The 17144-nt window shown below is 48.9% G+C and overlaps 1 protein-coding gene across 2 annotated transcripts in view; it reads right to left on the minus strand.

Annotated features, from left to right (window-relative positions):
• UHRF1 (ubiquitin like with PHD and ring finger domains 1) overlaps positions 1 to 17144 on the minus strand; it is a 30925-nt gene that overhangs the window by 2633 nt on the left and 11148 nt on the right. Inside the window, exons 4-15 of one of the 2 annotated variants that reach the window (XM_065652364.1) lie at positions 16184 to 16266; positions 15473 to 15548; positions 6212 to 6472; positions 5315 to 5487; positions 4694 to 4909; positions 4387 to 4493; positions 4040 to 4226; positions 3206 to 3329; positions 3006 to 3113; positions 2084 to 2188; positions 1114 to 1220; positions 102 to 264 (exon numbers count right to left, since the gene is read on the minus strand). In XM_065652364.1, coding sequence (XP_065508436.1) covers positions 102 to 264; positions 1114 to 1220; positions 2084 to 2188; positions 3006 to 3113; positions 3206 to 3329; positions 4040 to 4226; positions 4387 to 4493; positions 4694 to 4909; positions 5315 to 5487; positions 6212 to 6472 — 1551 coding nt within the window. In that variant the 5' untranslated portion in view covers positions 15473 to 15548; positions 16184 to 16266. Of the gene's footprint in view, positions 1 to 101; positions 265 to 1113; positions 1221 to 2083; positions 2189 to 3005; positions 3114 to 3205; positions 3330 to 4039; positions 4227 to 4386; positions 4494 to 4693; positions 4910 to 5314; positions 5488 to 6211; positions 6473 to 9125; positions 9289 to 11519; positions 11642 to 15472; positions 15549 to 16183; positions 16267 to 17144 lie in introns of those variants that run through there. The other variant, XM_065652363.1, reaches the window with a different exon arrangement.

A 17144-nucleotide genomic window follows, 5' to 3' on the forward strand; every position in this document is an offset into this window, starting at 1 on the left:
AAAACAAGTCAGATGCAATTCCATCATACACTGTGAAAATCCCTTGGCCGTGACCAAGTTACCTTGCCCTAATTCAGCAGGGGAATTCAAATCCTTCATACCTTATATATTCCATCATATCTGTTCCCTTCGACGGGAGCGTATTTGCTGTGTTTGCCTCCTTTGACGTTCCTCACCACCCGGACCGGCTTCCCGGCCCTCCAGTCCTTGGCCTCGGCTCCGTTCTTGTCGTTGATGGGAGCGCTGCAGTTCAGAGCCAGAGCCCTGCAAGGGAAAGTCCCATCACCCCGTGTACTTGCCAGGCAGAACTCTGCAGAATCACAACTCCAGAATGCAAAGCTTGCATGGGAAACCAGCTACCGAGAGGTAATAAAATTAACTAGATTACCCAGAGCAATACACGGGTAGTGGCATTGTGCTGAACCATAGCAATGGCTCCCAAAGATCTGGAAGCTCCTGCTTCTTTGCAAAAACAATGCAGCCAAGAGCTCTGCTTGTCTATTTTACATAGTAACACTTTCAAGTATCTTAAATTACACTAAGAACTCTGGGAGATAGAAATTAAGCCTCCTGACTGGAGACCACATTTTAAATACGTTGATTATTCATTACGGTACCTTAACGTAATTGCATGGCCCACCTACTCAAGTCCACACTTATTTGTAAGAGCAACAGTTCAAAATTACAAGTGATCTGGTCTCCAAACGTAACAAGTGGCTGCAAAGGTCTTCAGGTGACAGTATGAAAACTTCTACGCTTGTTTACTGCTCTGTTCCTTAATTTCAGAAACTCATAGAAAGGTGTGAAGGGCCTTTCCCAGCTCCCCCAGTGCCCCCCCTGCCATGAGCAGGGACATCTGCACCAGCTCAGGTTGCTCAGAGCCCCGTCCAGCCTGGCCTGGGATGTCTCCAGGGATGGTTCATCCACCATCTCTCTGGCCAACCCGGGCCAGGCTCTCACCACCCTCAGGGGCAACAATTTCTTCTTCACGTCCAGCATGAATCTCCCATCTTTCAGTTTAAAGCCATCACCCCTCGTCCTGTCACTACAGGCCCTTGTAAACAGATTGCAGGCTACTACTAAGGTCAGGAATGGAGTGTCAAAGTTGCCAACCTGTTCATATTCGTGAGTTTTTGATCACAAGACTGTTCCGCTGTGCGTTTGTTTCCAGAAAGATCACGCCCTCCACTCCCTGTATACGTGAAGGAATTTCCATGATCCTGAAACACACACAGATGGTTTTGACAGATTTAAAAAAACCAATTCAGTAAAAGCAGCAGAGTCTTTTAATCAAGTAGCTTTAATACAGTATTCTCAAAAAAAGCAAAGACGCTTTCTCTGTTTAAGCTCCCCAACTCAATGTCTGGTCCTTTTATACTGCTAAGAGAGAAGAGCCAGGCTCTGTTTTCAGAGAATCATTTTGGTTGGAAAAGAACTCAAGATCATCGAGTCCAACCATAACCCAGCCCTGGCACTGCCCCATGTCCTGAGAACCTCATCTCCATTTGTTCAACCCCTCCAGGGATGGTGACTCCAGCACTGCCCTGGGCAGCCTGTTCCAATGCCCCACAGCCCTTTGGGGAAGAAATTGTTCCCCAGATCCAAGTTCTAACAGGCATTTGGGGTGAAGAGGTGCAGGCAGGTAATGCACCAGTGATTCGCAAGAAGAATGAGCAGCAGGGCCTGGTGCAGCCTCGTACGGGTCAGGTTTGGCCAGCAGAACCAAACGGTACATGCAGAAGCAGAACTTCTGTCCTCACTTTCGTTCTGAATGCTCTTCTGACACAGGAAGATCTGTCAGCACATATTGTAAGACTGTTCAAACTGCGGATGCGATGGAGACCCTGAAAACGCAGCTAAGGACTTGTGGATTAAGAGCTGGTGTACAGATATTAAACTTGATTTAAATGATCCTGTTTCTCAGGTCGGCACATTGTAGTTCGCCTAATTTTCTTCTGAAGAACGTAAACTTCATCAAGATGGGGAAACGTCTGATATCGTGTAAAACGCAATTAAAGCCAAGTCTTTGTTTTAGCTACAAGGTAGATGGGTTCTCAGACATAAATAACCAAGATTCACTTACTATGTCATCTTCATAGCCTCCTGCCAGAACCAACGAATAGGCGCCGTCGTTACTTCTGCCATGGATACCTGCTACGTGCGGCCTGTGAACACCAGATTCGCTCACCTGAAAAACAAAATAATAATAAGGTTTGCAAAGCAACTGCTGTCAACAGGCTACAGACAATATAACCACCCACTGGTCTCAAAAATAAATTAACAAATAACGCTATTTAACATTTGGTTTGCATATATTACAGGGTAAAAACTGTGTTCTCGCCACTGTCCTCCAAAAAACTGCAGGTACGGGAAAGAAAAGTTGTTTTAAAAATCAAGCTGTTGAATATTTCAGTAAATTGAACATGTGGATATTTTTTTGTGATGTCAGTTTAGAAATTTGCATCTTTCTCACTGAGACTTCTTATTGAAAAGCTCCAGGAATTTCAGAATAATGCAGGTATTAAAATTAAATGCTTGTATAAGGGGATTGGCTTTGAAAGACCTGCAGTAGCAACTCTCATCTAATACTTGAAAAGAAGATCTGGATAGTTCAGGGCTTTTCTTCCCCAACTTTCTAACAGGGTGAGAAAACTTCCTGTTTAGTATATCAAGATGTTTGAGAGAGACCCTTACCAGCAGAGCAAGTGAGAGATACCACACATCTCCAGGAGAAACTACTGGAAACAAGATGTTTGGTTTGGGGGTTTTGAGTCACCAAAAAAAGCACTAAAGGAAAAAACAACACAACCCACTTGCAATGCCTGGACAATGCAGCATTAGTTATGGAACACTTGATCTAGACAAAGCCAGAGTTCTTTCTGTCCTGCTCTTACATATCCAGTGACATACACTCCCTAGATTAACTGTTTCAGGTTTCTCATACGAGCTGGATTATTCCCATTTTTTCTCCTACGGTGGCTCAGGCCAGCGATTCAGCTTCATACCTGAACTCGGAACTTCCACATGGTGCCAACCGGGATCCCAGGAATCGGCCCATAGTGGTTTGAGGGGACGATGGTACATTCCTTCGTGCGACCCACACAGGCCATACCCTGTTCCAAAGGGCAGGACCCATCAGCCAAGAATTACAAGGAACTAACACGTGCTATTCTTCAATATAAAACGGCTTTTGATTTGAACTGACCTTGCCCCAGTCTCTCCGCGAGGATGATTTAGCAGATGCCATCTTTTGTTTCTTTTTACTTGCTTTTAATCTCTCTCCTGCTAAAACCACCTCACTTGCGTCATTTCGACATTCAGGGCAATACCTAAAGTCACCAGTCAATGACAATTAACTAGTAGCAAAGCCTTAAATGAAAAGAGAATTTCCTCAAAACATACTGAGTTATGTTACAAATTCCCCAAGTGAAACCAGACAGGACACCGAGACAACTCTCAGCACTGGAATTAGATCCGTGCTCACTAGTGGCCTTGCACCATCTTCTAAAGCCATTGTGGATGTGTCAGGAACTCAGCTGATTTCCTAAAACTCATTGTATAAAATGCTGAAACAGGACGCAGGCAGTGTATTTCACGATCTATATGCATATAGATATAGTTAGTGATGTCTATCACCATATATATTTCATATATAAACCAGTATATATTGCCAGCCTCATATGGTGATGGGGCCTGTGAATACCTGTAAGTGACCCATAAAAACCATGACACACGTTAAGCCTCCTGGCATCAGGTTGGCATTTTGTTTATAGGTACCTGCACTTCTCTTTGAACAGGCAAATAGATCCAAAACCTAGGAAAATAAGTTTGAAAGCCACGGGCTTAAAACATCCTCTCACTAAACTGATGCTCAAGGAAAGCTATGAAGTCCTACAACAACACAAAAATGACACAAATATCCCTTTACGTCCTACAGTCACCATATTGCACCTAAGGGTGAGCCTAAAGCTCTAGACCTCGCTTTCTGCTCCTAATTAGATGGTAATTGCGATACCACACACACGTACTTAGAACTTACCAATCCTCATCATCTGGTATACAACTAAGGGGAGGGTTGAGGCAGTAGATGTGGAAAGCCATATCACACTCATCACACATTAGCTGTTTATCTGGATCTTGTTTACCTCCACAGATATGGCAAGCACAAATTCGGCAGGTCTTGTTGGGGTTGTCCTTACAAGCTTTACACACAGGTCCACTTTGTCCTGGAGCAAAGAGAAACCACAGGTTACTTGAGACTCCGGAAAGCGCCAAGATACGCTGGAAATGCTCAAAGGAGTCACAGTTACAAGTGTCTTGGACCTTTGATCCTCACAAAGACAATTAGCAGAATATCACAAGGCAAGAACTTTGCAAGAGACTCACGTTTTAATGGCCTGGCACTAAGCGGACAAGTACTGCCTGGTTCTTCAATCTTATAAATTTCATCCACTAAAATAATTCTGCAGTCGTTCAAGGAGTCACCAGCATCCCTACAAGGAGAAGTTGAGAACAATCAGAAAGACCAGACTTTGAAAGTATCAGACAGCGTGAATTCGCATTGGTACCATTCTCCTGCACCATCGGTGTCACATTGGTTTTTTTAGCAGACTCACTCAGACCTCACAAAAGCTCGAGTAGAGTTGAAAAGTTCAATTTATTCCACATTTCTATTCTTTAGGAATTCGCTTACCCAAGTATTATCTTTGCATTCAGCTCCTTGACCATTTTAGTTTCCTTTTTTTGCTGGATCTCTGCATCGTACCAAAACCCTCTCTCTTTCGGTTCGTCAGGGTTGTAGTTGACCATCACCACCATTCCTACTTCGAGCTGGTGCCACTTCAAAATAGTCCGTGCACGAGCCCGTACGTCGTTCGAACTCAACTGTACAACTCCGTTCTCTGGATAACTTGAAGCAGAAGGGAGGCACAGAGGGACAGAGAAGAAAAACCAGCTTCACCATCATAGTTTTTATCCAGGCAGGTCGATTTAAGGACCAGTGCCACACAACATACAAGAAAACCACGAAGAATAAAAATCTGCTTCTCCCACACAGACACAGTCAGAACTGGGCAGTCCAACTTTGCTACTATTGTATCCCACTTCAAACTTGGATATTTCTAAAAACGCGATTCCAGCTCCCAGAACTCCCGTTGAATCCCAACTGTAAGACAAACTTACAGTTCACAGGACTCACTAACATAATTACTGCATCAGCCCCGTTCTGTTGTACCTTGTGGATCGCAACAATAAAACTTCCCATCAACATCGTGACCCAAGTGACTTTATTAGCCAAGAAGTGAACAAAACTCACTCTTCGTATTTGACGTGGTATATTACATCTTCTTCAGGAACGGTTGTGGGCTGATCAGGATCCATGCAGCTGTCAGCTGGTTCACTTGTCGGTTTTTTTCTGGTGACATTCACAACCTGGGCTTCAAACCACGCTCCCATATTCGTATCGCGAGCATCGACCAAGTCATTGATCTACACAAAGCAAAGCACAGAGCTCAGCAAAATGGATTATCAAATTAAGCATTAATTTCCAAGTCTACCCAAAGACTCAACCATCTCAAGAACTTCAGCATTATCAAGATATTTAACACATTGTCTTAAAAATTAAGATTTCCTTTGCCTTCTCAATCCCATTGTGCAGCCCTACAGGTTTCTCAGGTTGAACCTTTAAGGCTAAAATTCCATTGACACCAACATGTACAAACAGCTTATTTAGTACAAACTATTACGAGTTACTCTAGAATAGACTTTCAGAACTGTCTTGCCCACAGTCTGGCAAAGACAGCACCAGATCTGTAATAAAATCTATTGAAACAGACAAGAAAATGGTTCTGAACAGCTGGTTGAGATTTTCTTTTGTTCATTCAAGAAAGTTTCAGCTTTGACAAATGCAGTGACTCCAAGCAAAAATACCGGGAATATTTTTTAAATCAAAACAGGCACTCTGAATGCCTTTTTTTTTTTTTAAATTAATGTATTGTAGTTTTAGTTGAAAGGATAAAATGGAAAATATTTTGACCCATGACATGTTGCATTTAATTGGTTTGTGGGTTGGTTGGAGGGTTGAAGAAAAAGTTTTTTTTAAAAAAAAAGAAACAATTGGGGCATGAAAGATTTTCAGAAATTCTCAGCTACAGAGAACCAATTCCCCCCTCAAAGCGCAGTTTTAATTAATCTCAGCTGTTTACCGACCCACCTTATAGAGGCCGAAGCCGGGGTCAGTCCAGAGGGGCTGCGCGGCCGTGCTGGGCTGGTCCTGCGGGTCCGCGGCCCCTTCGCCGTTGTGGGAGCTCTTGTCCGATTCGCTTTGGCCGGAGCCGCAGCCGGAGTCGGTGTCGGAGAGTTCAGGCGCCTTGTCCTGACTAACGGGAGGAACTGCTGGGCTCTGTCTGACCAGGAGCTGCACGATGTCGTTCAGGCCGACGCTGTAATCGAAAAGGGAGTGACCGTCCTCCATCTGCAGGGAAAGCATCGCAAGGATCCAGTTATTTCATGCAACGGAGCTTTTCCAGCTCAAAACCACCCATCGCGCTGTCGTCGCCTCTGTGCGCCGAGCGGCCACGTTGCTTGAAACCCATCAACAATCGAGGATCTTGGCAGTTCTTCAGCATCGCAGTTACTTATAGATTATTCTTCTTACTATTTAAAATGTTCTTTTTTCAAAAGACTCTACCAGCTAGGAGAGCAAGACTCCCACGCTGAGCTAGACTTACTGCCCAGATTAAGCCACAGAATTCTATGAGATCTGGGAAGGTTTGTGGTACATTCCCTAGAAATATCAATTCTGGGCAGAAAGACTTAAAGAACTACAGATCTCCTACATTCCCATCAAGATTTAAAGATAATTCCACATGCCGTACAAACTCCGAAGTTCTTTCTTCCCTAATCCAGACACACCCAGTAACATTAGCACAAATTAGTCTTTATATTTAATTGTGCATGTTCCAGATTATTGTCACAACATCGCTCTCTTAAACGTGGCCTAAGTAGAAGCCCAACAGTTAATCACCTCCTTTTCTCTGGGAAAGCACACAATTTTTTTCCATTGAAAGTAAAATCAAAAGAAGTTCAATTCAACTTGAAACCACCCAATCACTTTGTAGCGCAGCCAGGCATGTCCTAATTTCACACCCTCGCTAATTTTAAGAGTTTATTTTGCATCGTACGTAGTCAAATCAAGATCCTACCTCTGCGAAAGTACAGAGGACCCAGCATGTCTCTCAACTCCCCTCAAGAGCTCCGAGGAGCGCAACCATTTTAGAGTTAAACTGTCGGGCAGTTGGAAGTTTAGACAAGTTCACCACATAGTTAAGGTCTGACTAAGAAATTATACAGGAAATGATCGTCCCCTTCCAGCCCAAACCACCAGAAAAAGCAACCCCCAGAGCTTTGTTCTCTATCAGTGGGAAACAGAGCAAAACCACAAAAATTTACACTTCACAGGAATCACCATGATAATTCAATTCTGATTTATGGCATAAAATGGCAATGGAACAATCCCTGGAAATCTGACTGTACAGGAAGTGATCCGGATTTTTTTTTCTGGTTTAGAGATGAAAACTCATTGAGATACAAGAGAAGAAAGCAGAGATGGGTTGTTTCTTCTGAACAGAGACACGGGATCACAAACACGGTGCCGTTATCACCAAAGAACACCAGTGACAACAGGTGCGAACAGAACTGGAGCAGCAGAGAGCGCAGGAAACCGCAGGAGCTCGAGGGGGGCCTGAGAGAAGCGCGGCATCGGAAAACGGCCCTCTGACAAAGGAGGCGGGTTTTTAATTAACAACTACTTTCCTAACATCATTTTTCAATTTCAACTAACAACTAAAACATTCCTGATGATTCAAAAAGCCAAAGCACCAGCGAGCGCGGCGGGGAACGGTGACTAAGAGGTTAGATCACACCGGATAACTGTTTCTGCCTAAAACCGCGCCTAAACTAAGGACTACTGGAATTCCACAAAGAGGAATTGTCTTCGCAATGCAAGCGCATCCTTCCTGAGGAACGTTACTGCTCCTACTGAAAATCTGCTTAACCTCAGATACCTGCAGAGGTTTCCGTGTCAGGAAGTCTGACAGTTGTGAGTGCCCCCTCTTATCGCTTTATCTACAACCACAAATGGTTAATTACCGCACCCCAATTTACACCGACACAGCAGAACAGAGGTGACACGAGCCCTTTCAGAGATTCTACATATTACTACAAACCTCTTCTTTTACTCCTACTGGTCCCCAAGTTTGTTAATTAAAGCTATTCCAGGTGTATTCCCATATCCTACACTAACACCTGCTAATAATCACGTACAGCTCACTCTAATCACCCCAAAATGGAGGGAAATGTGGAAAAAAGAGTCTAATTCCTCCCCATCTCCCAGTATTTCAACTGCAGACTAAAATTGTTATTTCTGAAATTAATCTATTTGAATGACCAACCGCTGTTTCAGATGTGTCTTGAGCAGGAAGGTTTGGTGCTACGCAGAGTATGGAAAAAGTCTTCGAAAACGGTCTCAGTTGTCTTTAATAGTAATTTAGACGCGTTATTAACTCACGTGGAAGAAATTACAACTGTGATAGTTAATATACTGTGGAGAACACAATAAACTACTGAACCTCTCAAAATTTCAGAGCGAGTTCTGCACCTAATGAGATTTTGATATAAGAACCTAAAAACAACGACCTGTTGGTCCAGTCTACAAAGGAAGATCAGAAACTGGACCTTTACGGCTTTCAGAGCAATAAAACCCACAAGGCTTGAGAAGTTTTAAGCGCTAGATCGCAAAGCCCATGGTAATATTGGTGCGTACAGAGATACTTCGCAAAGGCGACAAACTAGAGAAAAAATAATAAGGAAAAAACCACGTTTGCAAGTGGAAAAATAAAGCCCACTATCGGGCTAACTCCTCTCCTTGCAGAGCAGCGGGAAAGGGAGCCCGGGAGTCACTAGATGGCAGCAAAATATCCCAGCAAGGAAAAAAAAAAAATAAAATATCCCTCCCCAGCTGGCGGGGGATAGAGTCTGGGGGGCGGGGGAGGGCGGGGGGTCCCGCAGACGCCCGAGCGGCCCCGCCCCCGCTGCTGGGGCTGTCAAACCCCCCGGCCCGTCGGTACCTGCTTGCCCCGGTAAAACAGCCGTTGCCGGTGGGGCTCGACCCCGAACACCTCGTGTATCCGCAGCCGCAGCCCCTCCACCTTGGTGAGCTTGGAGAGCGAGTCCACGCGGTGGATCTCCTTCCCGTCCATGGTGCGCACCTGGATCCACATGGCGCCGGTCCTGCTCAGCCCCGGGAGGGAACGGAACGGGGTTAAAGCGACGCGAACTGCGAAGCCCGACCCGCCCGGTACTGTATCAATGGGATCGCTCAACCTACCGCGCCGCCCCGGCCCGCCAGCCGCACGCCCCGCCCACCTTCTACTCCCCCCCGCGCTATTGGTCGACAACCCGGCCGGCTCCAGCAGCGATTGGCTACTGGAGGCTGGGCCCCGCCCCCTCCCACGCTGCGCTAACGGCTTTAGTTGCGCCCGTGACTCTCCGGCCGCCTCGCGCCAACTGTATCTCGCGCCACAATTGAAACGCTCCCTCGGCTCTCGCGGGGGAATCCCCCGCCCCGCGCGGCCCACGGCCCGGCTCTCGCGAGAACATGCAAATGAGAGCGGAGGGGCAGCGAGCGGTCTTAAAGGGGCCGCCGCCAGCCGGGGGTCCCCACGCTCCCCCTCGGGAGCAGCCCCCGCCCATCGCCCGGCGGCTGCGGACCCACACCCCCTACAGTCACCCCGGTGCGGGGGGGGGGGGGGGGGCGAGAATCGCTTTCGTTCCGACCGCGGAAAAAAACGGGGGGTGTCAGCGGCCCCGCCGCCGCCAGCCCCGAAAGCCAAGGGGGGCGATGCCGGCCCGCGCCCCCGCCGGTCAGCACCCCCCGCTCACACCCCTCTCCCGCGGGCCCGTTTCGGAGCGGGGGGGGGGGGGGGGGGGTCGCTGCCGCAGCCCCCGAGCGACGCGTCCCGCCAACCGGCACCGGAGCGCTCACCCCCCGGGGAGACCCGCCCCGAGCCGGGGGGGGCGAGCAGCGGAGCCGCACCGCTAACCGGCAGCTGTCACCAGCTCGGGAGCCGCTCCCCGCAACGCTCCCGGGGGGTACAAACCCCTCCGCCACCCTCCCGGTGCCACCGGCCGCTCCCCGTCCCGCAGCGGGCTGGGGCAGGGAGCGGCCCGGCGGGACTCACCGGTGTGGCGGTGCTGGAGGCCGGTGCCGCGCTGCACCCGCCGCCCGCGCCTGTCCCCGGGCTTTGGAGTTTGGCGCGGAAAAGCCCCGTGCGCGGCGGGCGGCCGCCGATTGGCCGCCGCTGGCGGGAACGAGCGGGGGGGGCGGAGCCGCCGCCTCCCGGGAACGCGGCGGGGGGGGGACCCGCCGGAACCGGCGCTCCCCGGGGATTCCCGGCCCGGCGCCCCCCGCTCCGCTACCGCGGGGGAGCGGGCAAACCCCACCCTCCCCCTCAAATTCCCGAGGTCCCCCCGTCTGGGAAAGTCCCTCCGGTGCTGCGACCACGGTGTCCGTTTTTATTCTAAAAAGGGGGTCACCGGAGAGGGCACAGGAATGATTTCCCCCGTGACAACCGCCCTCCTCACCCGAGGGGTCCCGTTCCCCCTCCGCGGGGAGCTGCTCTTCCTGCTGTGATGCGAATAATCAGAATAAACGGAATAATCGAAATAAACCGAATAATCGGAATAATCCGAATAATCCAAATAATCCGCAAGAGGCCTCTAACTCCCCAGGCCGTTAGGTCCGGGTCGCTTCTGGGGCTTGTGTATGGCCCCGCTTGTGAAAACGTGGCCTGGGTGACATGGCAGAACCGCACACGTGGGGCGTGAGCGGACAAAAAGAGCTGGTCCGGAAGGAGGTTTTTCCTCAAAACTCCTAACGCTATGAGGAAATTAAAAATGATAAAGTTTGCTTAAAATGGCCATCGGATGGAGTAAACTGTAAGCAAGGGATTGCCATGAGGTTTCTGAGAAAAGTCAGTGCCAAAAGAAGGATGAAAGCACAAAAAACGGTGGTTGGGGGGGAAGAGCCGCCGGGGTGGGAGAGCGGGAATGGCGGCGGGTTGGGCGCTGCCGGCACAGCCCCGGCGGCACCGCCACCCGAGGCCCCGCCGGCCTGACCGCGCACAAAGAGAACACGAGGCGCCGCCGAGAGAAATGCAACAACGGTATTTCCCGTGTTACACCCCGCCCCTGCACCCGCAGAGCCAACCTCGCGCGTGAAAAAATACCAAAATCGGAGGGATGCGGCACCCCCCGCCCGGTTTGCAGGCGGCCGGACTGAATACACACCGCGCTAAAAGCCTCCGGAGCAGCGGGCGTCTCTTCCCGAGCCCCCTCCTGCCGTGGGATCTGTTGGGGATCCCATCATTAAGCCCCAGATCGCAGGTTGGAAGTCGCTGGCCTAGATTAGGTTAGTACCAAAGGTTAGGCTTGTGTCACTGCACAAAAGCCGTGAATCTGACCTGCGACCTGCAGCAAACGGGCTTCATTTCCTCGCAGATCTGAAGGTTTTGCCTTGCCAAAAAGTCATTTTTTTCTCCGTATAGATGCACTAGACTCTTAACCTTGACCTTCCCGCAGGGTTATCAGACATTACAGACCTGGCAGGGAGCAGGAGCAAAGCCTGAGTATTGGAAAAACCATTTTCACCCTCATAAGGAGACGTCACATGTCTCAAGCATCTCAGGTTTGGATCTCCCAGCCTGAAGTTCAAATTAATGTTGCCCACCAGCATACCTGGATCCATATTCTGTCACCCACACATGTCCCGTTTCCAGAGGAAGCCACATCCCTCATGGCTTCCAGATGCAGGACAGTTTAATAACAGACTTTTACTACCCTCTTTCAGCCTTTTTTTCAGCATCGCTTACATCTCTATAGTAAAGTGCTGTAAGAAGGTCAAAAAAAGACACTTTCAGGTACAGACCTTGAGTGTGTCCCATTGGGCTGATGTACAATAATTGTATATTTGAACAGTTTCCTATTCATGTCACACACACTTAGGTGCTAAATGTGTTTCTGAGAGCACCTTATTGCCTTGCATTCCCCCACCATCTCACGTTCAGTTAAGAATATACATCCATGGACCCAAATACACAACACACACATGTCCTTCTGCCCTGGGCAGTTCCCATCCCAGCAGAGGGGACGTGGTTTTACTGTAAGACATGGACTGTTCAAGGAAAAGGCTCCGGCCGGTTGCTGCACATGACTCGTAGCTCCCCTAAAACTGTCAGCCCACTTTCTCGAGAAACCTTTACTCATTCAGTGAACCCACACAGTGAAAAACTGTGCTGCATCCTACATGCTGTTCAGTTGGGTCTATAAATCACTTAAAATAAGGCTCAATTCTAGATCATTCTAGTAGTGGAACGCTGATTTCATTAGAGGTTAGATTATATATGCTCTCCTTTTAAGTTCCTCTCTTCTGTTAAAACTAGAACATTGCCAGGGTAACTTAGAGAAAACTTGGTGTCAGTGAGATAAAGCCCTGGGAGCTTCAGGTTTCCATAGACCATCAGAAAAAAAAAAAAAAAAAAAAGAACATTATTTGGCTGTATCACAGTTACCTAAGAGGCTGAGGAGTTTGAGTTTCCTCCGTGTCAGAGTGTTTGAGGCATTTCTTTTCTCTGGAGTTACAGTTCTGATTGAAAACACTCTTCTGCCATCTGGTAAATGCCCCACGCTGTGAGGAAACAATATCTCGCTTCTCCTGCCAGGAGGGATATCCAGTTCAGTTTATGGAAACTTAAAGCATTGTTGAATTAATTTGCAAAACGATGCAGTTAACAAGACAAAATTCTAAGTCTCCCAGCCCTTGGTAGTGCTGTTCAAAGTGAAGTCTTGGCACAAGGTTTTAGGAGAAACCAAAGTCCAGGCATGCACATAAGATCTACCAGCTGATAAACATCATTAAAACAAGTCTTGGATGTTGAAGAATTGACAGCCGGTCTTATCAGTTCCAAGGGGGCCACATTTACCCTTGAGTGGGCAGCACAGTGTCCCCCTTACCGCTCCTATGATTCACAGACCACCCTTTACAAAGCTTTTGCAGCACTATCTGGGAAAAATAGCAGAGGGCTGGTCCTACAAAACCACAAGATGCATCACAAGAGGTACAAACACCCTAAATGTTGAAGACGCTCATGATAACAGCAAGTTGCAGAAATCCAGCTGGGTTCAGGGATGTTCAGCCTACCCCTGGCTCCCCTCCGCACACACCAGCTAAAGAGGCCACACCTGCTTGGTCCGAGGGATTTGCTGGAGCTCAGAAATCATCTAAAATAATGGGGGTAAAGCTAATGAAACTCCAAGAGTGGGGGCTGCGAAAGAAGCCTGCGTTTCTGATTGCTGGGGAAGCCAGAGTGGGGGTCTCAGTGATGGCCTGAGATGGACAGGACACACTTGGCAGGCCCAGACGCCATCCACTCTCTCATCCACCAAAAACCAGCCTTATGTTAACCCACCCCACCGCTGCCTGAGGTCTGAGGCAAGAGGGAGGAGCAGACGGGTGTGTAGAAAACCAGCCTGCAGTCTGGTGAACTGGGAGAGCAGCCAAGACCCCATCAGGCTGGTCCTTGCAGTGAGGGCAAAGCGAACTGGGGCTCGGGGCAGAAAGCCGCCCCTGTTTTCGGGTAGGGGAGGTGCTGGAAGGGAAGAAGGGGCTGGGGAACCTCCAGGTAACAGGAAACATGCAAGTCCTGCGTGTGCGGGCGCAGGTGAGGGCAGCAGAGAGCTGCAGCGTGCCCTGAGCTGCTCTGAAGACTTGGAGAGACCAAGGGGGTGGTTGGGAGGCAAGAGCTGGGCTGAAGCTTTTGGTATCTCGCTGGAGAATTGTTTTCAGAAGGACACAGCACTGTGAAGGCTATTGCCTTCGGAGATCGTCAGGCAAAGCCTGGGGGAAGAGATGGGGTAGCACAGGACAGGATCCAGCAAGGAGTTGTGGTCCTGCCTCCATCGCTGTGCTCAGGATCCAGACACCCAGCACTGCGGGACCAGCTCAGGGACACCCAACGGCTGCTGTGAGGAACACCAGCAACTGCTGCAGCTGGCGGGAAGCTGGAGCGTTAGAGGGACAGAGTGCTTTGAGTTGATGTGAGCAGCTAAAACCATTTCTGCCACCGCCACCCCAAGGACCACTCGCTCCCAGCAAGGGGAAGCAGTGGGGGAGAGGAAGACGAGACCAGGAGAAAGCAGAGGCTCTGGGAAGTGGACATGATGTCAGCAAACATCTTGTGGACCTTGCATAGGTTGATTTGTCCCCTCAGAGGGCTCCAGACAACATTGTACTGCAGCTCGTACAAGAGGAACACCTGAGCTGAGCGCCACAGAGCAGCTCAAGCAGTTTGCTGGACGCCCAAGGGCTTTGCTTGACTTAACCGAGGAACAGAAATCAAAGCAACGCGTGCCTCGCCCTTGAATCAGCTTTTCTTGTGTCTGCATCTGCCCCAGGGAAGGTGACTGAGGCACTGTGGCAGGTTATTAATGGAGTAAATGCCATGGAAGATCAGTAAATCATTTCCTTTGCAGCACATGAACACTTGCAGATGGGCGCTCCAGTGTCACATGCAGCCTCTGGTCCCCAAAGAGACGATGTTGAGCTGTGACGCACCACAGGAATCCACACAGGACTGGGACAACTGGGAAGCACGCAGCTGGAGAGGCCTCAGCCACATGCGGACCCCAGGACGCAGCTGAAACGAGAGCTGTAAGCCAGCAGACGAGCAGGGTTTCCTGGCTCCTGATGGGCACAGGAGACGGGGTTTACATCTGGGAACCACCAATAGGATCTGCCCCATGTCTTGATGATGCAGCATTTGCACAAAGTTACCGCAGTCACTGACACGACGCTGCCTTTTGTGGGAAGCGCTGCCCAGTGCCACAGGGCTCGTTTGCTCCGGCCAACAACTCCCTTTCTCTTCCCCAAACGTGTTTCTCTGCTTCCTCCTACGCCCTTCCCACGCCCACCAAACTTCTTAGAACCGATTTTATCTCAGCTTTAAGTATGTGGTGTTTATACAGTAACAAGATTCACAGAAATGATCACGCAAACCTTTGCTCTGGAATTGCAAACTCTGAATTTTAAGTGTTCCGACACTGCAGGCAGGCCTGGCACCCAGCAGGAGATCCAAGCATTGCGACTTTGACCTAGTAACTAAAGCTACACTTTAGATATTAAACACTGCCTCATTAATTATAATTACCAACGTTATCTCAGGCAAACCCCGTGACACTTCTGTTCACATTTGTCTGTGCTACAAGCCCCATGGAGGTGTATCATGCACATCGTGCTGTTGTACCCACTGGGGTGATGAAATACAACCTGCCTGATGAGACTTTCACCATCACCTTCACAACTGGCCTGCTCAGGCCCTTCACACCCACGAACTGACCATTTGCATCATTGACACTTTACCTGAGGACGCAGCCACTGTCCGTATACGGGCCAACATTCAGAAAAAAATTAGGATTGATTTCTTGATTCCTAGTTCCTGAAAATAAAATTTAAAAATCATCAGATTTTCAGAGGACAGACAAGAGCATCTATTCTTTCCCCTACACACATCACAACATATAAAAGCCACGATGTGATACCTACTAATCAGCTTAAGTTTTAGTACGAGACACTGAACACTTCAAAACTGCAATTCACGCTGTGAAGGGAACGAGATCAAAGGAGGGACCGTGCACTGCCAGGGAGTTTGGCAGATGAAAGGTTCAACAGTGATGCTACAATATGAAGTTTATGTCACACAGACAAATACACAAAAAGTCTTCTCAGCAACATATGTGGCAAAACAAGAGGCAAAAGCCACAATTTGTAGCTGGGGAAGTTCAGAGTGGACATTAGGAAGAGATCTTTTCAGCCAATGACTCCATGATAAATCTGACTCAAGTAAGGAGGAAGATTCCTTTTAACCTCAAAGCTGAGAAGTGGCAATTGTCTACATTTTTGTCACCTTACCAGCACATTTTCAAAAAATGTTGACAACCTCCTGCTCCCGCTGCCTTCATGGCTTTTTGTGGGCAAGACAGAAATGAGACTCGAGGTCTCCTGCATTCACCAGCCAAAAACAAGGTGACTCAATCACTTTAATAGCTTTAGAAGACTTCAGATAATTCTTACCTGTGCCTCAGTTTCCTCCTCCACTGATCTTGAAAACAGACAGCAGGAAGCTTAATTGATGGTTTCAAACTAGTTTTTGAGATCTGAAGATGAAAAGGCACAAATAGAAAAGCAAAGCGTTAGCTAAAATTTTTGTTATTGCTGTTGCTATTAAAGAGCCCCAACTTCCCGCAGCTGGGCTCAGAGTCCTGCATTGCTGGGCCCTCTGCAAGTACAAAAATAAAAGGCAACCCCTATTTTGAAAATCCCAGTAAACTTGAGAAGCAGCATGTTTCACCATCATGTATTTGCTGTAGCCAGGCAAGGGCTGAGTGGAGAGCATGTCTCACTCCTTGGGCAGCTACGGCACCCATGCTGCAGAGTAGGAGAGATTTGCCAAGAAAACATCACATCCACGTGCTGTTTCCACATCACAGCCCTCATGTCCTGCTTCTCTGGGTCTCCCTGACAACATCGGCCATGCCATGCAAGGACCAGCCCAAGAGCAGGTGTTGGCGTGGACTTGCCAACTGTGCTACTGGCTGCTAATGCAGCTGCTCTTCAGAAAAAGCCAAGTGCTCTGACATGCCCCGGCAGGTCTGTCCTTCTTAGAATCCCAGAAGGGTTTGTGTTGAAGGGCCCTTCCCAGCTCCCCCAGTGCCCCCCCTGCCATGAGCAGGGACATCTGCACCAGCTCAGGTTGCTCAGAGCCCCGTCCAGCCTGGCCTGGGATGTCTCCAGGGATGGTTCAGCCACCACCTCTCTGGCCAACCTGGGCCAGGCTCTCACCACCCTCAGGGCCAACAATTCCTTCCTCATGTCCAGCCTGAATCTCCCTCCTTTAGTTTAAAACCATCGCCCTTTGTCCTATCGCAACAGGCCCTGCCCAAAAGTCTGTCCCCATCTTTCTTATCGACCTGTATAAGACAAACATCAGGGGACACACAGCAGCATCCCCACCCCTTGGCCACCATGTCCCTGG

Source organism: Caloenas nicobarica, chromosome 27 (genome assembly GCF_036013445.1).
Source record: "Caloenas nicobarica isolate bCalNic1 chromosome 27, bCalNic1.hap1, whole genome shotgun sequence".
Lineage (NCBI taxonomy): Eukaryota > Metazoa > Chordata > Aves > Columbiformes > Columbidae > Caloenas > Caloenas nicobarica.